This window comes from Salvelinus namaycush, chromosome 25 (assembly GCF_016432855.1).
Source record: "Salvelinus namaycush isolate Seneca chromosome 25, SaNama_1.0, whole genome shotgun sequence".
NCBI classification, from domain to species: Eukaryota; Metazoa; Chordata; class Actinopteri; order Salmoniformes; family Salmonidae; genus Salvelinus; species Salvelinus namaycush.
In genome coordinates this window covers 16,409,363-16,431,914 of record NC_052331.1, presented here as the reverse complement: position 1 = coordinate 16,431,914, position 22,552 = coordinate 16,409,363, and the positions used below count along the sequence as shown (strand labels likewise).

Below are 22,552 nucleotides of genomic sequence, written 5' to 3'. Positions count from 1 at the left end.
CTGGTGTAGTGTGTACCACAGCAGGTTGGTGGCACCTTAATTAGGGAGGATGGGCTCGTGGTAATGGCTGGAGCGGATTAAGTGGGATGGTTTCCATGTGTTTGATGTAGTTTCGTTCCAGCCATTATTATGAGCCGTCCTCCCCTCAGAAGCCTCCACTGGTGTGTACTGTATTGCCGTGTTCAGGTGTTAGGCGGTTGTCTTAATGGCTGTTTTGGTGTGTTTACCATGTTGACATAGTAGCTTACTGGGCAGTCTTGTGGACAGTGTGGGTGTGTTGACAGTACTGTGTTGACTGTGTGTGTATTGTTGTACTGAACATATGATTGTCCTCCCCCAGGGTGGTCCAGCGGGGGAGGTGGACAAGCTGATGAGTATGTCTTCTGAGGCTATAGACCAGCTGAAGGGATGTGCCATGGAGCTGCAGCACATGAAACAACCCAAAGACAACATCATCAAGAGGTAAGGACAGAGAAAGAGATGGCGAGACAGAGAAAGAGAAAGCTAGTGAGTGTGCTCATGTGTTTGTGTGTGTGATAGAGAGAGAGAGAGAGAGAGAGAGAGAGAGTGTTTGTGTGTGTGAAAGAGAGAGAGAGAGAGAGAGAGTGTTTGTGTGTGTTTGATACATAAAATTTGCATATATGTTTGCATTCACATTTGTGCTCAAATACAGATGTGACGAATCCACTCTTATCTTTCATGTCTGACATTTGCTGTCTCACCCTCCCTACAGCATACAGCATCTCCAGAACATGCAGAGTGGGATCACCTCCTCCATCAGTGGCTCGACCCAGAGGAAGAGCAGGGGCAGCATTGGCTGGGAGGAGAGGGGGAGGACCTACACTGATGCCATGTCTTGGATCGGCCAACAGAAGGTATTAAAGCTAGAAAACCTGCAATTAAACCTGCATAATTTATCTACCGATTCCCCTCAAGGTGATTGCAAAGGGTGAAATAGATGACTGCATCACTCTGGAACTCACCCCCTAGACAATATGCCATCCTTCTCTCGAAGCTCCAAACCGGTTTAGAGCAGTAGGATAGATAGTTTGAGTGTGTGTGCGTGTGTGTGTGTGTGTGTGCAGGGAGGTTGGAGCATGACACCAATCTTATCGCAGATTCTGGCCTGCTGAAACTCAAACCACCACGATGCAAAAACATAAGCTGCTCAGAAAGAGAGAGAGAGAGGGTGGGGACAGACAGAGAGTGAAGGGGGGAGGGTTCAGAGAGAGAGAGGGAGAGTGATGAAAGAGAAACGACAAACAAGGGGGAGAGAACACATACCAGAGAGAGAGAGAGAGAGATTGAGCAGTAGAGAGTGAAAAAAGGGCAAAAGAAGGAGAGGAATGTGAAATCTAACACTCACTACTGACACACAGTGTTGTGGAACATGACTGTTAGACTGATGACTTACATGCCTATGCGAACACACCCTGCACGCCTTGCTTCCAACTAATCTGCTCAGTCACACACACACACCACTCCCTATTTGGGGCGGTAGGTAGGCTAGTGGTTAGAGCGTTGGGCCACTAACTGAAAGGTTGGTGGATCAAATCCCCGAGCTGACAACAGTTAATTATTATTTACTACCATCTAGAGGATAGAGTTAAGAAACACATTTATTTAGGCTGACCATGAACAAGGCAGTTAACCCACTGTTCCTACCGTCGTTGTAAATAAGAATTTGCCTAGTTAAATAAAGGTTCAATAAAATAATCCATCCCCGTCTCACCCTTTACCTATCATTATCTCATCCCTTGTTCTCAGATGTTCTTCTTTCCCAGATGTTTGTCCTTCTGACTTTGTCTCTGCGTGTTGTGTTGTGTACATTCTCTCCTTCTCTTTAGCAAGTCAAGTTGATAAAAGTATTGGCAACAGTGAAACGGCAACAATAAAACGTTTCTCTGTCGTGACCCTATTTGAGCCGTCACATACCCTCTCACCCCACCCACATATCCCTCTCCTACCTCTTTATTCACTGCGACAGTGTAGCTCACCAAATAGACATTTGTGCATACCAACTTACAAACATGAATGCATAAAAAAGGGTGGGGAAAGAAAACAAAAGGAAGAAGAGAGAGAAGAAAAAGGGAGAGTGCAGTTCTGTAGAAACTGTCTGGGGGTGGTGGGGTGGTTAGTTTCTACTGAGTACAGCACTCACCCTTTTTCTTATCAAAGATGAGTGGAGTGAAGTGAACTCTACAGGGGGAATAGGTGGAATAGTTTCCTGCCTATGCCAGACACACTGACAGTGGGAACAGTTACTTATTATTTACTACCATCTAGGATAGAGTTAAGAAACACATTTATTTAGGCTTCCATACAAACAGATGTGGTTTCAGTAGCACGTTGTCACTGTCCTACAGCTTATATGGAAATATTCAATAGAATTGCTAACTAAATGACACCAAATTGTACTTTTTTGAATGAATCCTGAAGCTTAGAAGTTGTTATTCAGTAATAATAATGTAATGAAGCTTTTGGTGGCATGCTGTTTCGCAGTGTCGTTGTGGTAAAGTAAGCTGTATCTCTCCTGTGTGTCTGTCTGTATGCAGCGTCTGATCGAGACGTCTCCGTGGGGTGAGGACGCAGCCACCATCGAGCAACAGATTCTGAGCCAGAACAAGTTCCACAGCTCTATACAGAGGAGCCAAGAGGTGGAACGCGCCAGAGATGAGCTGGTACGTACTGTTGAGTTGACTAACTAGGGCCCAGAGTTCCCCCTGGTCAGGTCACATGGTTCACATAGACCCTACTGATCGCATGTGTCTTTACTCAGGCCCAAAATGATGACAAGGGTGGCCTCCATTCCCTGCAGCAAGAATGGGACAGTCTTCAGGTATGAGTCCATATTAACAATCAATTGAACAAAATACAATTATTTGATCATTCATTTCTTCAGAGTTATGATTAGTGTATTAACATTGAACTCTTCTCCTCTGTCAGAAAATGTCATTTGCTCGTACGGGCCAGCTGAGAGAGCTGCAGAACATCATCGACGAGATCTCCAGGGCCATCATGTGGGTCAACGAGAGAGAGGAGGAGGAGCTGGTGTTCAACTGGGGAGACAATAACATTGATGTCTACATCCCCAAGAAACAGGAAAGCTACTCCGTAAGGCTTTACACTGACATGATATCTATTCTGAACACTCATTAGTCTCATGTTACACTTCCTAGTTTCGTTTTCACTTTGCTATCTATTTACAAACTAACATGGGAACAACGGATATCAAAGTCCTTGCACTGGTAACCATGAGTAGACACGCCTAGATTCCTATACAGTAGTAGCCTTTTTGAAGGTCCTCGCACTGTCTCTTTCCAGAAACTGATGAGTGCCCTGGAGGTAAAGGAGAAGGAGCTAAACAAACTGAAGCAAAAAGTCGATGGCCTCCTGAAGAACAATCACCCAGCCTCAGACAAGATCGAGGTGAGAGTCACTTTACCCTTAGCTAGGGTTGAACATTTCCCCAACGTTCCCAAAATCCACAGGTTTTCTAGAAATTCAGGTTGGAAGATTCCTGGAATCAGACGTGTAAACACAGGAAAACCTGGGAATTTGGGGAAAGTTACCGGCATTATGCAACCCTACCCTTAGCCTCCCATAAGTAGTGAAGTGGAAATATCAGTTTGTTTTTCACTATTTATGGAGGTGCTGCTAGCTAAAAGGCGGTGTTTGATCCCTAGGCCTACATGGACACTCTGCAGACCCAGTGGAGTTGGCTCCTCCAGATCACCAAGTGTATTCATGTCCACCTGAAGGAGAACGCTGCCTACAGTCAGGTGAACACACAAGTGCATACTTCCATAAACACAGACGTGTGCACAGACATGCATGCACAGACACACACACACAAGGGATGCTGCTTAAAAGCTACCATAGGTAATTTTTACTAAACTTCCCGCTCCACTTTAGTTCTTCAAGGAGGCCAATGAGACCTACAGCAAGCTACAGAAGGAACATGAGAACATCCGTAAGAAGTTCACCTGTGATAAAGGAACATCTCTGGAGAACCTCACTGAGCTCCTCAAGAACCTTGAGGTACCTAAAATTGACTGACACCTGGGAATGTTTCTATAGGATCTCACACATAATATCAACAAATAGTTGACATGAGTATGATGGACATGAAGTGAGCATTTTTGCTATATATATTAGACAACCCTCCTTACTACTCATACAGATGCAGGATCTTAAGTTGATCCCCCTGTTGCAGGTAAATTTACTTGCAATCCAGTAAATGTAAAACGTTCAGTGTATTTGAGGTTTAAAAAGGCTTCTGAAGTTTGTAATTTTCACTTAGAAATTTCAGACTTGATTTTTCCAAACTAAAAATGTGTCAAACCCTACAAAAATGTCCATTAATTATAATCCACATTTCCTGTTGCTGAAGGACTATTTCCTGCTGTTGCAAAATGGCTCAAATGAAGATCCGATATCTGTGTGTTGTTGAGGGTAACTCCTTCCCTCATATGTTAGCAAGGCAAACCGCTCTGGCTTGTTTAAAAAAATGTGCGCAACAGAATGCATATGACATACAGTTATATTGCAATTGTTTAGGGTGGTTCATGTATCCCAAGACATGATTGATATGTAACTGAATTATTGTTGGTGAAAAAGTTGCAGATATAAAACTAATTGGGAATTATTTCAGTGGGAGAACTAGTAGCTTTAGGGATAACTATAGGACCTGTTTCCGTGACCTTTAAATGACATGTGTTTTTTTCCCCAGAGAGAGAAGGAGACGATCATGGAGAATAAGAGGCAGGTCAAAAACCTGGTCAACAAGTCCAAGAGCATCGTGAGGCTGAGACCACGTAACCCTGAGGAGAAGAGTAGTAGTCCTAGTCCTGTTATAGTACAGGCCCTGTGTGACTTCAAGCAAGACCAGGTCAGACAGACACACACACACAAACAGATAAGAAAAAAAACACTAATTCTAAATTGTTAACCCATGATCTTATGTAGCACATGCACATTCTTGTGTATATGCTTGTATACTACCACTACCAACACACACGTACAATATTTGCAGAGAAGAACTGGAGCAATAGTGAGTCTACACTGTTTGCATGCGTTCTTTGTGTCCATCAGAAAGGGATCTTCAAGGGGGACGAGGGCATCCTGACGGACAACACCCAGCGCAGTAAGTGGCACGTGACGGGTCCTGGAGGTCTGGACATGCTGATCCCATCTGTGTGCCTCCTCATCCCCCCTCCCAACCCCCTCAGCATCGGACTGGCCAACAAGTAAGACTCCCTCAACGTCCACGCTGTCTGGCTCTCTGACATTACTGCCATTTCAATAACTCTGCCATAAAAATGACATTACAATACATATTAAAAGCTCATTAAAGCTGGTGTTACGAATCCCTTCGGCCCGACAGTCTAGGGGGGATGGTATCGAGACCCGTAACATAACTCATGCAAAGTATAACAGTGAAAACGTAACAGTGAGAACAAAAACCACAGACAACTAGAGTACTGTCGTTGAAATGTCATTGCAAAAACAAAAGAGAGATCTCTGCATACAAAGAGAGAGGGAGAGAGAGATCCAGACTCAGAGAGAACCGAATGGGTTTTTAAACCAAGGGAAAGGGGATGTGATTGGGTAATGGAAACATGAGGAGGTGTGTCTTCTGATTGATTGGTGACTGATTGGGGAATGATGATTGCCACCTGTGAGTGGAGAAAAGAAATACACACACAGGATACACACACACAGGATACCTGTATATATAACAATATCAGTTTCTGCTCAGGAAGGAACTTTTCCAATAAGTGTTCTAACCACTTCAAAATCCTCAGAAGAACATGTTATTACCCCAGATATGGTCACCTCAGATATGGACCCTACTGCTGCTGTGGTTTCATTAGGGATTCTAGGTAACATCTGGCTCTGTCCTTGTTACGAATCCCTTCGGCCCGGCAGTCTAGGGGGGGATGGTAACGAGACCCGTAACATAACTCATGCAAAGTATAATAGTGAAAACGTAACAGTGAGAACGAAAAAAACACAGACAACTAAATTACCGTCAAACACTCATGGTTTATTTGGTAAACACACAGTAAGGGGGGGGGGGGGGGGGGGCAGGAAAAGGGGCTGAGCTGGACCCAAGGAAAGAAACAAATATCTAAAAACACCCCTAAGCTAGACTAGCCTACTTCAACAACAGCTACCTAACTAACCAAAAATACAGTGGGTGGTCCACCCAGTTCTAACTAGTGTTCTTAGACAAAGTATTCCTACGGGTAGTGTATGCCCATGAGCGACTTGTCTTGGTACCCCCTTTTCCCACCATCAAACAAACAGTCAAACACCATAACAAAACAATACTCACAGGATAACAGACAAAGTGACATGTAGCTGCATAACACAAGAGATCTAGAGAGAGATTGCATGACAGAGAGATCGAGCTCCAGAGAGAACAACTGACAGGGTTTTTAAACCAAGGGAAAGGGGATGTGATTGGGTAATGGAAACAGGAGGAGGTGTGTCTTCTGATAAGCGACTGATTGGGGAATGATGATTGCCACCTGTGAGGGGAGAAGGAGAGAAAAGAAATACACACACAGGATACACACACACACACAGGATACACACACAGGATACCTGTATCCGTAACAGCTGGTGTCAGACTACATCAACTGACTTCCTACTATTATGACACAAACAGATCATTGATTAGTAACTGATCCTATGTTGTGTATTGCAGGAATGAGCAGTACTACGAGGCCATCATGGGCATCTGGAATCAGCTCTACATCAACATCAAGAGCCTCATCTCCTGGCAGTACTGTGTTAAAGACATCAACCACATTAACTCTCTCACCCTCACCATGGTAAGGCCTTACACAAGACTACCACTTACACAGCGGCCCGCATCTGCTATATGTACTATACAGCATCTGTCACATAATACAATAGTACTGTACTCACAATATGAACACGGAACAAAGGTTTTAGGAAGCAAATATCCTACATTACCATTTGGAGATAAGATCTATTAACTTGTGTTTTAGAAATGTCAAGTGTTGGTCTTATTTATACGTTATTGTTTAACTAACATCTCAATATTTTTCATCCACAACAAGAAGTAAGTACAGTTGAAGTCGGAAGTTTACATACACCTTAGCCAAATACATTTAAACTCAGTTACTCACAATTCCTGACATTTAATCCTAGTAAAAATCCCCTGTCTTATGTCAGTTAGGATCACCACTTTATTTTAAGAATGTGAAATGTCAGAATAGTAGTAGAGAGAATGATTTATTTCAGCTTTTCTTTCTTTCATCACATTCCCAGTGGGTCTGAAGTTTACATACACTCAGTTTTTGGTAGCATTGCCTTTAAATTGTTTAACTTGGGTCAAACGTTTCGGGTAGCCTTCCACAAGCTTCCCACAATAAGTTGGGTGAATTTTGGCCCATTCCTCCTGACAGAGCTGGTGTAACGGAGTCAGGTTTGTAGGCCTCCTAGCTCGCACACACTTTTTCAGTTCTGCCCACAAATGTTCTATAGGATTGAGGTCAGGGCTTTGTGATGGCCACTTCAATACATTGACTTTGTTGTCCTTAAGTCATTTTTCCACAACTTTGGAAGTATGCTTGGGGTCATTGTCCATTTGGAAGACCCATTTACGGCCAAGCTTTAACTTCCTGACTGATGTCTTGAGATGTTGCTTTAATATATCCACATAATATCCCTTCCTCATGATGCCATCTATTTTGTGAAGTGCACCAAGTTTAACGATGGTCATTATGGCCAAAACGTTATATTTTTGTTTAATCAGACCAGAGGACATTTCTCCAAAAAGTTAGATCTTTGTCCCCATGTGCAGTTGCAAACCGTAGTCTGGCTTTTTTATGGCGGTTTTGGAGCTGTGGCTTCTTCCTTGCTGAGTGGCCTTTCAGGTTATGTCGATATAAGACTTGTTTTACTGTGGATATAGATACTTTTGTACCCTTTTCCACCAGCTTCTTCACAAGGTGCTGTTGTTCTGGGATTGATTTGCACTTTTCACACCAAAGTCCGTTCATCTCTAGGAGACAGAACGCGTCTCCTTCCTGAGTATGACGGCTGCATGGTCCCATGGTGTTTATACTTGCGTTCTATTGTTTGCACAGATGAACGTGGTACCTTCAGGCATTTGGAAATTGCTCCCAAGGATGAACCAGTTTTGTGGAGGTCTACATTTTTTTTCTGAGGTCTTGGCTGATTTATTTTAATTTTCCCATGATGTCACGCAAAGAGGCACTGAGTTTGAAGATAGGCCTTGAAATATATCCACAGGTACACCTCCAATTGACTTAAATGATGTCAATTAGCCTATCAGAAGCTACTAAAGCTATGAGGTCAATTTCTGGAATTTTCCAAGCTGTTTAAAGGCACAGTAAACTTAGTGTATGTAAACTTCTGACCCACTGGAATTGTGATACAGTGAATTATAAGTGAAATAATCTGTCTGTAAACAATTGTTGGAAAAATGACTTGTGTCATGCACAAAGTAGATGTCCTAACCGACTTGCCAAAACTGTTGTTTGTTAACAAGAAATTTGTGGAGTGGTTGAAAAACAAGTTTTAATGACTCCAACATAAGTGTATTTAAACTTCCGACTTCAACTGTATATGTTTAATAAGCGTTCTCTCTCCCCTTGGTGGTCTTTAAGAGTAGTCTTCTTATCCCACAGTAGTTGTACATCTCACTCTTCCTTCCTCTCTGTCACGCTCTCTCCTAGCTGTCCCAGTTGCGTCCTGAGGAGTACCGGAACATCATAAAGAGTCTGGAGACTCACTACCAGGAGTTCCTCCGTAACAGCCATGGTTCCGAGATGTTTGGAGAGGATGAGAAGAAGAAGATGGAGGGCCAGTATGCTGGAGCCCAGACCCACTACGACACACTGGTCATAGGGCTGCCTACATACAGTGAGTCCTAGGGCACCTTGTCTACCCAGTGGAGCTTCTTAGATGGCTGAACGCCTTCCCTGTCTACACTGAAAACTACATCAGTTCAATAGAAATCGTAGAGTCAGGGAGCTTAAGAGAATGAATTTAATCATTGAAATAGGACACTGTGACCCCAATTGCTACAGATGTTTGCCAAGAAATCACTCGGATTATCTTGGACATAGGTTACTACATTAATATGTTATGCTACTGGATTTGATGCCACTAAATTCAAATTGGTTCCATTTCATTTCACAGATCAATCCAAAGTGGAGGTGGTCAAGCAGGAGGTGGTCAAGCAGGTGGTCCAGCATGAGCCGCCCATTAAGGCGGAGACGACCAATACCTTGCAGGGCTCTACCCTCAGCCTGACCCTGCTTAGTGACCTCCACGCCCTCAGACGCAGGCTGGAGCTGGCCGAGTCCGGCCTTAGCCACCACCTCCATGTGCCCCTGGGGGAGAACAGTGTGCAGGAGTGCTCACAGCGTCTCCTAAAGCTGGAGGTATGCAACTACATCAACAACAGAGACATTCAATAGAGAAAATGGGCCTGTGAAATGTTTTACAATCTTTGCATTTCTTCCTCCTGTCTTTAATGTAGTATCTGAGATAACATGACTGGATAGGCGATAGCAATGAAGGGAACCTGTGTGGTCAATCCTATCCAATTGTGTATTTCTCTTTGAATAATCTTGATAATCCTAAACGCAACCTATTATACATGATGGACTAACCCTTGATCCTGGTTCTCAGGGCATACACCATGATCTGGACGGGGTGCGTGATGAGTACCTGAGGCTAAGGGAGAGGGTCCTCAGGCAGCTGGAAGGGACAGCAGCAGACTCAGAGCAGGCCAAGTTCCTCAAGAAAGAGCTGGACCTGCTCAACCAGAAACTGGGAGATCTGCAGGGACTATCCTCTGCCTACCTCCAGAGGTACGGCTCTCACAGGAGCTCCTACCTTCTAGTCTTCTTCCTATGTTAAGAAATGGTTGCGGAAACGTACTGGTTAGCAAAGGTTTGTTGGGGGTATGTGTCACCTGTGTGAAATGGTTATAGTTTGTTGTGGTGTTGTTTCATGTTTCACTGTTGAAATGTCGTTTGTTGAGATGGTGTTGTAACATGGTGCGTGGGTCTGCTTTCCCTGTGTAGACTGTCATATCTGCGGAACTTGCTCCAGAGCCTCCTCCAGGCTGAGGATGTCATCAAGGTCCACGAGGCCCGTCTGACTGAGAAGGAGACCACCTCCCTGGATCTCAACGAGGTGGAGCACTACAGATCCACCCTCAAGGTCAGATAAACCATCAGTTACAACTGCTGTCAATTCATACCTTTCAATCCATGTTTAGTGCGTACATTATGGAGTGCTGGGACCGTTAGACTCTGAACGGCCTAATATAAACAAATATATGATGCTTCTGGGTTGTTGTGTGGTCTGCTGCACAATGGCCATGTCGGTGATGGCATTGCAAAGGGGAGTGTATTTCAACTAGAAGAGTGTCAGTGTTTTTCCTGATGTCTGTTTTTTCTGTTGTCTGCCCCTACAGCAAATGAAGTCTGAACTGGAACATAAGAGAGACTTGCTGAAGGCCATGGAGAGTGACCTGGTCAATGCAGTGCACGTGAACAGTCAGATCTCAGCCTCTTTCCACAAGTGTGATGTGGACCTGTCCAAGTACGCTGACCTGGTGGGTCAGATGTCTGACCGCTGGCGACGCATCCAGACCCAGATTGACAGCAGGTGAGGGCACTTAGATCTCTAACATACACTTCTCACATACACTCTTACAAACTCTTCTAAACACACACAGCAAATTCTCCAGTGTTAAATCAACACTAACAGTGTTCAATTTAACACTGGCCCAGTGTCTATACGGGTCCACACTTTAGAGTGTTAAATGAACACAGTGCTTAGTGCTGATGTGCTGATAAGCTTAGTGCTGATGTTAGGTAATTAACACTTGCAGTGTTATGCAATAACACCATATATAGTATTTTTAACACTAGGAAGTGTATATAGTTTGTACCAATGGTGTTATGCAATAACACCTCATACTATTTTTAACCATCACAGCAAGAGATCTGTATCTCTTGACTAGGTCATTCAGTGTTGGGTTAAGGAAATAATATAATATTTACTAGTCTTTACTGCAACATGCTCTTGTGAGCATTTATAGACTTCAAAACTGGCAGTAGACATTCTCCAACTTAAATTAACATAACCATAGACCACAAACGGTACAATACTTCAATCAATCAATTGAATGTGTTTATAAAGCCCTTTTTACATAAGCAGAAAACTAAACTAAAACCCTAAACAGCAAGCAATGCAGCTATAGAAGCATGGTGTCTAGGAAAAACTCCCTAGAACGGCACTTCCACTCACTGGTGGCAAAAAATTACGAATTGGAAGCCATGTTGCCACTAAGCCATGCCTGGACTATAATTTCCCAGTGTGCCTTGACTTTTTGAGTGATTTGTAGAGTTACCACACATGACTATATTTGTTAGTGACAGAGACATGGTTGTTAAATTAGAACATTCTTTGTTCTGTGGACTTTACCAATTGAGTTTCTACTGTATGTTATCATAAAAATGTAACTGTTTATGACAATACATGACATATCATAAGGCCTTACTTTGAAGGCCATGTTTTACCCTAACACAGTGGTGTTAGGAATCTACTGGTTTACAGGCCACATTTAGTGATGTAATGTTTGATACAGTGTGCCGATGCTTGTATCACTTTATCAGAAGCACGTGATCAATGACGTCCAAGGCTTTGTTTTGTCAAACAACCACCTGATTGGTTTGGTATTGGTTTCGGTAGAAGACAAGTAAGTGTCCAGCAAGTGCCACCTATTTTCGACACAATTGGCCAGAAATGCTAAATGCTTCAGGAAGCTTTATTTCCCCGTCACTAACCACATCAGGCCTCCAAGTCACATTATGCTGGCTTGCAAAATGATATGTATTTCCTATTGGAATCTGGACAGAGTTAGGACAACCAACAGTTTGAATTTGTATTTGTCAGTCTTGGGAACTTTGATAAAGGAGACAACCTAAACCATTTCAACTGGAACAACTAATTCAGTTACAGGTGCAATAAATCTAACTAACTAAAATGTATGTTATTATTTATTATTTATTTATTATTTAAGATAATTATTTATCTTTGTGTACCATAAGATTAATCAATCAATGTATATGCAAAAACACGTATTAAAAACAATCCCAAAAAATGGAGCTGCAGCAGAGCATGCTGGAAAATAAAGATGGCTGTGGTTTTGATGGGAGTGTTTTATTCTCCACTGAGTGGAGTACTTTTACACCACTGAGTGTTCATTTAACTTCTGAATCAACACTAGAAATGTTAGACTGAAAGATCTCGCTAGGTAAGACTGGCCAATTTGCTGTGCCGTGAAATCACTCTCATATCCAGTTCTGATGTTTCATAATAATTGCTTCTATGCACTAGTAGGGGATCCATCACACTCAGCCTCCTTGCATTCCATAGTCTTCTTTTTGCTGGTAGTCAGCAACTCAATTGACCATGGGACTGACTCTCCTTTTTCTCCATCCCTCTCTAATCAGAGTGTGGGACCTGGAGAAGCAGGAGAAACAGCTAAGACATTTCCAGCAGAGCAGTGGAGTGGTAGACCAGTGGATAGACAATGCTAAACAGCGCCAGGACACCCTGCAGGCAGCCAAGTTCAGCGACATCCAGGCTGTCATGGAGCACCTCAACCAACAGAAGGTAAGACACTGCACAGCCACCCCCCCCCATTTTTTCCCCCAAAATGGTGTCGTACAATTCTGTACAGTACAGAGACTAACTGGTTGTTTCAGGTATGATTGATAGATTTGAACACACTCATGACAAGCCGTGTATGTTTGATGGACAGGTGCTGCACAGTGAGATCAAAGGAAAGAAGGAGAAGGTGGAGGATGTACAGAAGGATGCGGACACCTGCGCTGCCTCCATCAAGGTGAATGTCAACTTTTCACAACCTCTCTCAACACCTTGAATTTGGTTGTCACTAACAGTATCTTACCAGTTTGCATATCACATCGCCAACTAAAACCGTATCATACTGTATGTAGCATGTAGAATAAAATAAAAACGAAATGCTTGTGTTCATACGTGGTTCTACATCATTCCAGGACTATGAGCTGCAGCTGGCCTCCTACAGTGCTGGACTGGAGACCCTGCTGAACATCCCCATTAAGAGAACCATGCTCCAGTCCCCTGCCACTGTGGTCAGAGAAGAGGTAATGAACCAGACTGTCCAACAGGGGGCAGTATACAGTGTTATAAAGATTTCAGGGCCCGTATATATAAAGCGTCTCAGAGTAGGATCAGTTTTGCTGTTTAGAGCAATGTGTGTGTGTGTGTGTGTGTGTGTGTGGGGGGGGGGGGGGGGGGTTATGTTTTATGCGGGGCCTGGTCTTTTTTCTTTTCTTTTTCAAATGAGCCCTGTAATTACAAAGATGCACATCAAGTACACATATGAAATGCAAAGCAGGAATACAAAACACTATCATCATAGAAAACACATTCTTCATCACCCTGGTAATCACCCTGGTAATGTGGATAAAGGAGTTCATGAGCCTGAGGTGGCATAATGCCTGTCATAATACCCTACAGCTATTAAAGTGATGTTAATCCCAGTGTGGTAATCCTTGTTTTTTGGATTGATTTGCTATTTGGCTCTATTAAAAAAGGTGCTATCTGGAACCTTAAAGGGTTCTTCGGCTGTCCCCATAGGAGAACCCTTTGAAGAACCCTTTTTGGTTCCAGCTAGAACCCTTTTGGTTCCAGGTATAATTTTTTGCCTTCAATGTAAAACCCTTTCCACAGAGGGTTCTACATGGAACCCAAAAGGGTTCTACCTGGAACTAAAAAGGGTGCTCCTATGGGGACAGCCATAGAACCCTTTTTTCTAAGTGTACATAGTAGTTACTCTATTATCATTTTTTACACTAATTTAAGTCTATAACTGCTTGTTTATCTATTAAATCTAACTGTACCCCACTAGGCAACTGGCCTCCAGTCTCGCTACATAGAGCTCCTGACCCGCTCCAGTGACTATTACAAGTTCCTGGGGGAGATGTTGAAAAACATGGAGGAACTGAAGGTAAGGGCGTAATGGCAGAATCATAAAAATAATGTGATTAATCAAATGATTAATTTCCGGAAGTGATATGACTTTCCTTGGTTATGATAGAGTTAGGTTAATCTGATCCTAGTTTTTAAGGGCAACTATTATCTCATTGTGACTCTTCTATTTTCCCCCCTCAGATAAGGAACACCAAGATCGAGCTTCTGCAGGAGGAGCTGAGGCGTCTGAAGGATAACATCCAGGACCGCAGCGAGAAGAACCGTTCCTTAGAGGATGCCCTGTCCAGCTATAAACTAGAGCTCTCACAGTCTAAAGAACAGCTCATCTCCATGGAGGAGGTGAAGAGGACCACAGCCATGCAGGCCAGCGTGGCCAGGGAGAGCCTGGACACCACCAGCAGCCAGCTGACTGAGCTCAGTGACAAGCTGGCCCGCCTCACCTACCAGCTGGATGAGGAGAAGAGGAAGAGGAGGCTGGCCGAGGAGCGCTATACGAGCCAGCAGGAAGAGTACGAGGCAGCCGTGCGCCGGCGCCAGAAGGAGCTGGACGAGGTCAACTGGTCCAAGATTGACCTGGAGAAAGCGGTGAAGGACAAGGAGCGTGAGCTGGAGAGGCTCAGGATGCAGCTGGAAGAGGAGGCCACGAGGAGGCGCGGGGCGGAGCAGGATATCTCTAAGGTAAGAACGCAGTGCAACCAGGAGATTAGTAACCTTAAGCAAAACTATGAGTCGGAGATACATGTCACCAAGACCACCATCCTCAAGGCTTCTCAGCAGAAACAAGAGGACATGGCCGAGCTCAAACTGCAGTGTGAAAGACTAGAAGCTGATAAGAGTGATCTTGAAGAGGAGCTGAGGAGTTTGAGACTATCTGTGACTCAGACTGAGGATATGAGGAGGAAGGCAGAGGAGGAGGCCCACCAGCAGAGGTCTAAGGGGACGGAGGAGTCGAGGAGGAGGAGAGAGCTGGAGATACAGTTCCAGACCCTGGTCACCCAGAGAGGAGAAGAGGAGCTAAGGCAGAAAGAAGCATTGGCCGAGGCCACCAGGAGCAGCCAGGAAAAGAGCAGGCAGATCAGCCTGCTCACATACAACCTAGATGAGGAGGGCAAGAGTAGGAGTGCCCTAGAGATAGAGGTCACCAAGCTGAGGCAGTCCTACACTGAACTGCAGACCAGTAAGACCACCTCACGGGAGGTCATCAACAAGCTCAAAGGCTCAGAACTGGAGATACACCTGGTCCGAGTGGAGCTCGAAAAGCAGACCAATGAGAGGACCAAGGCTGAGATGACGTCCGCCAGTCTTCAGAGCCGCATCCGGGACATGCAGGTCATGGTGAACAGTCTGGAAGCGGAGGTGGAGAAGCAGAAGAGAACCACCCAGGATGAGTTCACCCACAGGAAGAGGATAGAGTCTGAGCTGAAGAAGATGACGCAGAGCTGCAGAGAACACACCACCACCATCAACACCCTCCGGGCCAGGCAGGAAGAGGTGTCCACCTCAGAAAGGAAGTATGAGCAGGAGCTCCGACCTCTCCAGGAGGCTCTGGACAAGAGCCTGCGGGTGCACACAGCTACCACGGATCGCCTGGGTCAGGTATCCGCAGAGCTAAAGGCACTCCAACAGCAGCTCCTACAGGAGCATGCGAAGGTCCGTGAGGTCAATCTCCGCAACGAGAGCCTCTACAAAACCATTGAGGAGAAGAGCCGGCTGCTCAATGATGCCACCACAGAAATCGAGAAACTCCAGTGCCTGACCCAGAAGCTGACCAAGGAGAGGCTGAGGCTGGAGGAGGAAATGAGAGGAGTAAAGCAGGAGAAAGAGCAACTGAAACTTGACAGAGATAGTGTGGATGGAGAGAGCACATCCCAGATCTCTTCCCTGCATGTCCAGCTCCAGAGCAGCAGCAGGATGACACTGGAACTTCAAGCGCTCATCAAGGACATGACCAAGGAGAGGGAAAAACTCAAATCGGATTTAGACAAAGTCCAAAAGCAATCATTTGAGGTATTTTGATTGATCTGAGGGGTCAATTCCAAATAATTCCAACTAATTCCAACAACTCTGCATGAATGACTGGCACTAGGAGGATCAAGTTCAAATTATTTACATGATTAATTAATGTTTTCTCTTATTCTTTTTTTTTTTTGCATGAGAAAATTTCTTTGCTTTTGTTCACTCAAATAACAATTTCATTGTTGTTAACAATTAATAACTATTACTCAACTATGAAATATTCATTAATTATTAATAATTCCTAAACTAACTGGCTAAATTCTATAAGTATTTAATCAATAATTTAATTGTTTTCTCAGAGGACCAATGTTCACCACCTGACTGCTTCCATGGTTTGCACTGCACTCACTCACGATATCTATAGTAAATTAAGGCTATACATTCGCTGGTTGCTGGAAATTTGCTAACAATCTGCTAACAATAGTGTTCATCTTTCTTCCCTCAATATTTTTACCATAAGGGGAGAGGGTAACTTTTTTAATGTGTAATGATTTATACAGTCTTTATCCATACAGTTTTTTTAAACATGGGAGTGTGTTGACCAATATGTCTTATTTTCTCTTTCCCTTCCAGACCTCCATGATGGTGCAGCAGTCTCAGAACCACTACACTGAGATCCTGTCTGAGAGGGACACCCTTCTGATCAAGTTGAAGCAGCTGGAACAGGACAAGACCCGCCAGGGTCGCTACGAAGAGGAACTGAACCGCGTCAAGGTCTCCCTTGAGACTGAGCTCCGCAACAAACAGCGTCTCCAGGAAGAAAGAGACAAGATCCACAAGGACTTTACATACTGGAAGAGCCAGTATGAACTGAAGGAGGGGCAGATGAGGCAATGTGACTCAGACAAGGACAAGATGGAGAGGGAGAGGCTCTCCCTGAAGAGCGATTTGGAGCGAATGATGGTGGAGCTGAGGACTGTGGAGGAGAGGTATAAGGGCAGGCTGCAAAGCTCACAGAAGGAAGTGTCGGATCTGGCCCTGAAGAGAGATTCCCTGGAAAGGGAGCTGAGGAGGCTGCAGCAGAGGCCTGACTCCATGAGCATCCAAACCCAGACGGACGAGAAAGTGGTCACTGTGGATCCGTCCAAACTGGTGTTTGATGGGGTTCGCCGAAAGGTCACCGCCCACCAGCTGTGTGATTGCGGCATCATCAGCAAGGCCACCCTGGAGCAGCTGCTGAAGGGAAAGAGGACCGTGGAGGATGTGGCATTGGACATCCAGCTCAGCCTCAAGGGAACAGGTGTCATTGCAGGGATGGTCAGAGGCCCCCAGGGCAGGATGTCCATCACTGAAGCCAAGACCAAGAACCTGCTCAGCCAAGAGAGCGCCATCATGCTACTGGAGGCCCAAGCTGCCACCGGCCACATCATGGACCCCAAATTCAACGAGAAGATGTCAGTTGATGCTGCCTGCTCCAGAGGGGTGGTGGACACAGACGATAGAGACACCCTGATGACAGCTGAAGCAGCCGGCACAGGCTTCAAAGACCCATACACCGGAAAGCTGCTGTCCATCGGACAGGCTCTAAAGCAAAACCGTCTGGACAAGAAGACAGCCCTCCGTTTGCTGCAGGCTCAGGAGTCCGTTGGCGGCATCCTGGACCCCGTTCTGAGTGTGTTCCTGCCCAAAGACCTTGCGCTTGATCGCAACCTGATCGACGAAGACCTCTACAGGGCTCTGAACAAGAAACCTGCCTGCTATCTGGACCCAATCACTGAGGAGGAGATCAGCTACAGTGATCTGAGGCTGAAGTGTAGGATGGAGCCCGCCTCTGGCCTGCTGCTCCTTCCAGTTCCAGAGAAGCCCATGACCGTGCAGGGTCTCAGGGGAGAGGTGTCCGTCACAGAGCTGATCAACTCCAACCTGCTGTCTGAGACCGATGTGCAAAAGCTGAACCAGGGAAAGCTCAGCAGCAAGGAAATTGAGGACAAGCTCAAGAACTACCTGCATGGTTCTACCTGTATTGCGGGGATCTATGATGAGGCAAACAACAGGATTATGACCATCTACCAGGCCATGAAGGAAGGTCTGCTCAGACGAGGAACCACCCTGGAACTTCTGGAAGCCCAGGCTGCCTCCGGCTTTGTGATCGACCCTATCAACAATGTCTGCATGAATGTGGAGGAGGCCTGGAAGAGAGGCCTTGTGGGCAAAGAGTTCAAGGACAAGCTGATGTCTGCAGAGAAAGCAGTCACTGGATACAAAGACCCCCACACTGGCAACATCATCTCCCTCTTCCAAGCCATCGAGAAGGAACTGATTGAGAAGGGCCATGGGATCAGGCTTCTAGAGGCTCAGATCGCCAGTGGTGGCATCATCGACCCCAAGGAGAGCCACCGTATCGATGTAGACATTGCCTACAAGAGGGGCTACTTTGACGAGGAAATGAATGAGATCCTGACCTACGAAGGAGACGACACCAAGGGCTTCTTTGACCCCAACACCCAGGAGAACCTGACCTATCTGCAGCTGAAGGAGAGGTGTATCACCGACCCCAAGACTGGTCTGGTTCTTCTGCCTTTGAGGGACAAGACCAATCCTCAGCAGATTGGTCAGCAGAGCAGCCAGAAGAACATCATCCGTAAGAGGAGGGTAGTGATCGTAGACCCTGACACTGGAAAAGAGATGACCGTGAGGGAAGCCTACCATAAGGAGCTCATCGACTACGACACCTTTCTGGATCTCTCAGAGCAGGAGTGTGAGTGGGAGGAGATCACCATCAGAGCTTCTGATGGTTCAGCCCGTATGGTGGTGGTGGACAGGAAGACAGGCACACAGTATGACATCCAGGACTCCCTGGACCGCGGCATCATCGACCAGACCTCCCTAGATCAGTATCGTTTAGGAACCCTGACTCTGACCCAGTTCGCAGACCTCATCACCAGCAAGAGCAGCCTGAGCGAGCTGTCAATCACCGCCAGCAACATGGAGGATGTGGCCACCTGCAGCAGTCCCACCCAGGCCTGCCCTTCTTCCCCCACCGTACGCAAGCGCTTCAACAGCATATCCATCACCTTCTCCCCAACAGATGAGTTTGATGAAGGGAGCCCCATAGCGGCCATCTTTGACATGGAGACAATGGAGAAGATCACCATCCCGGAGGCTCTACGGAGAGGCATAGTTGATGCCATTACAGCTCAGAAGCTTTTGGAGGCCCAGGCCTGTACTGGAGGCATCATCAACCCCACCAATGGCCAGCGGCTTAACCTGCAGGATGCCGTCCACCAAGGTCTCATCGATGATGACATGGCCACCAAGCTGAAGCCAGCCCAGAAAGCCTTCATGGGCTTCGAGGATGTGAAGACTAAGAGGAAGATGTCTGTGGTCGAGGCCATGAAGGAGAAATGGCTGCCCTACGAGGCTGGCACGAGGTTCATGGAATTCCAGTATCTGACAGGAGGGCTTTTAGAACCCGGCAAGGGACAGAAAACCAGCATTGAGGCGGCCATCCGGAGGGGCTGGCTGGATGGGAGAGGAGCACAGAAGCTTCAGGACACAAGGAGCCATACCAAGAACCTGACCTGCCCCAAAACCAAGCTGAAGATCTCCTACAAGGAGGCCATGGACAGCTGCATGGTGGAGGAAGGCAATGGCATGAAGATGCTCCAGGCTTCCTCCATGTCCAGCAAGGGCATTAGCAGCCCTTACAACGTGTCCAACCCAGGCTCCCGTTCGGGCTCCAGGGCTGGCTCACTGGCCACCTCTCGTACCGGGTCCAGGAGTGGCTCCCGCAGGGGCAGTGTGGATTACTCCTCCAGCTACAGCACCTTCACCACTTCTGCCTCCAACACCTTAAGCGTCAACTCAAAGTTCTAATATTAAAACACACATATAGGGAAAGAGGGTGTGGAGTAGAGTTGTTTTTGGGTCTGAAAATTAAAGCCTGGTCTTACCCAAGCCCAATGAGCTGAAGCACGAGCTCAGGCCCGGTCCGACATCATAGAAATGATATGAACCCAAACCCCCCAAAAAAGCTAGATTTCTAGAAGACATCATATTGATTTAAACTGGTGTTGAGAACGATGCGGCGGAAACGGTAGGCAGCGGAGTGAGGAGACGAGGAAACAGCCCTTGTCTTATAAAAGCGAGGAGAGAGGAAAACTCACCTTTGGCCTAGTTATGATCAACTGAATTCCAAAAATATTGGAATTAAGTAGGCTATAGGCTAATGCAATTGAAGGCTTGTATCACATTTTTGCTTATGGAAACTCCAAAAGTCATATCCAACCGTTAGCCTATAATACATTTAAAGCAATAGCCATGGGTGGTCAACTTGATGATATTTTCAGCACCGTTTGGATTGGGACAGTGCCTTCGCGTTGCTTTGAGACAAGCGTAGGGATTTGTTTTCACTGAATCTCCGTTTGGATATTTGTTTACAATTAGGCTGGGAAAATGTTAGCTAAATTGAGGTGAGTGCTCATGCATGTTATATAGCTTAACAAGTGGATTTTGCTTTTCACTCCCGTAGTAACCTAAACCCTGTGACTTGTCTGATAATCAATCAATGTTATTTTGTTTCACTGAATCTGTATAATTGGTTGATCTCTGGCTGGGCAAATAAGTGGAGGTGGTAGCTCATTTATTTGTTTGCTCATCTGTCACTGATCAGCAACATTTTGCATGCAATAATGTAGCCTAAATCAAGTTCATATTTTGCACTTGACTCTTGTATAGGCAACTCCAAAAGCCTGCAGAGGTTATGAAATATGAACACGAGACTCACATGCTTTTGAAAATATTGATTGCTATTATTTTCTATTGGTATCATGATGAATAAAGTGTTATTATTATTATTATCATCCTTATCAGGCCTGGTAGGCTATAGTAAACGTATATAGTCTATTCACCATCGAGATGAGAGCACGTCCTGTTTTAGCTGCTTTAGCGCAATTTACATCAATATATAATCTCAGTCATTCATTCATGTCATTACACAGCATACAAGTCATTCATGGCCTTAAATACAATCAGGCATTTTATTTTGAAAATGAAGTAACAAAGGGAGCCTTGAATAATTAAAAAAAAAATCTAGAAATTAAACCATTTTTAATCTAACACCTGTTTGGCACACAAATACGCATGCAGCGCTCGGTCCTACCCTCCTAGTTCGTCATCATTATAAAACGTAAGCCTAGTAGAGGGAGGGGGAGAGATTTTTAGAGAGAGAGCAGTAGGAGAAGCCAAGGTGCGCTAGTAGTCACGAAGACACGCACGGTCCCAAAAACTTTTTTACACAGTGCGGCAAGTCCGAACCCCGTCCGGCCTGAATAAATTCTCAGAACTTCATGTCCGGCGGTCGGGTTTGGGCTGAAAATGACAACTCTAGTGTGGGGTAGATGTGATGTGGCACATTTGTTATGGTTGAGAGGGAAAGTGGGTTAGATGGGGTAGAATTTGTGATGTGGTATATCTTTCATTGATTGATTGTGTTTAGTTTATGTTTTGTGCTGTTAGCTAAATCTGGTTTGGGGGTATAAAGGTTGAACATATTCAACTATTTCATGGATAACAGTTTGTTAAAATGAAATCTAAAATCCATGTAAATGTTTAGATTTTTTTTAACTTGAAAATAAATGTAGTATTGAAATATATAACGTTTTACCAAATGTTTTGTTGTTATGTAAAGGGAATATCTTACTGCTTCAATGTCCTTGACTCACAGCATCTATTCTACAATGTCTACAATATTAATTTATCTGACTTATTTTGCTTTAATATCACTCAATCACTGGCAAACATTTGCTGATCTGATTTTGGTTTTCAAGCAATCCTTTGAAGTAACAATGAATGTACTTGACAATGACTTACGCCTTACAACACAATGTCCAATGGTACTGAATTACAAAACAAGTAATAAACCATTATGAATTTACCCGTTGAATAGATTTTATGTAATGATATATTTTGTATTCCAAACAATTGAAAAATAAAAGTTAATTTCCCAACACTGTCTTTTGTAAGTGTCATGTAGAGATTGTTTAAAGTCCATCATTAGTCTATGGAGCTTTAAGAAGCATAATAGGGAGAACATGCTCTCAACTATGATGATATTGCAATAGTGGGTTCACTCACTGACGGTTTGTCGAAGCTTGTGCTCTATCAAACTCAATGGGGTTGTTGAAGACCATGTCCCATACCGTTCACACTGTTCTAAAGCATTTTTACTGTGTACATTTACCACACACAATCATAACTGACATAAAGGTACAACTGCAAATTAGCAATATAATGAAAATTAACACAGTCATTTCATGAGATGATATAGTAACAGAAAGTTGTCTTAGAGGACAGCAACACAGGAATATCAGTGTGTGTGTGCGCTAATGCCTGGCTTTAGTTTGGACAGAGTCAATCATTAAGCAGGTCACTCCTTCAGTAACCAAGGTCCACCACTCACAAAGTGCTGTTATGTAAGCCAGATTCCACTGTCCTTAGGCCAGGTGCCAAACAATTGAATCATCATGTA

At 44.8% G+C, this 22,552-nt stretch overlaps 1 protein-coding gene across 1 annotated transcript; it reads left to right on the top strand.

Moving 5' to 3' along the window:
• The first annotated feature begins 366 nt into the window (after positions 1–366).
• On the top strand, positions 367–22,024 carry LOC120020301 (desmoplakin-like). Its single transcript, XM_038963868.1, has 22 exons — positions 367–462; positions 734–875; positions 2,556–2,681; positions 2,780–2,839; positions 2,947–3,114; positions 3,325–3,429; positions 3,687–3,782; positions 3,916–4,041; positions 4,733–4,891; positions 5,095–5,249; positions 6,716–6,842; positions 8,739–8,925; positions 9,205–9,449; positions 9,700–9,881; positions 10,098–10,236; positions 10,493–10,686; positions 12,540–12,702; positions 12,851–12,934; positions 13,110–13,217; positions 13,985–14,083; positions 14,248–14,745; positions 16,657–22,024. Exons 1-22 carry the CDS (start codon positions 371–373, stop codon positions 19,897–19,899), a joined length of 6,498 nt encoding a protein of 2,165 aa, XP_038819796.1. The 5' UTR covers positions 367–370; the 3' UTR covers positions 19,900–22,024.
• The last annotated feature ends 528 nt before the right edge of the window (positions 22,025–22,552 follow it).

What these genes read in the sequence shown, in the direction of transcription:
- LOC120020301 (XM_038963868.1), top strand. Translation starts at nt 371, where the DNA reads ATGAGTATGTCTTCTGAGGCTATAGACCAGCTGAAGGGATGTGCCATG. An exon ending in AGCGTCTCCTAAAGCTGGAG is followed by an intron (nt 9,450 to 9,699) that starts GTATGCAACTAC and finishes CCTGGTTCTCAG; the next exon opens with GGCATACACCATGATCTGGA. An exon ending in CCACTGTGGTCAGAGAAGAG is followed by an intron (nt 13,218 to 13,984) that starts GTAATGAACCAG and finishes GTACCCCACTAG; the next exon opens with GCAACTGGCCTCCAGTCTCG.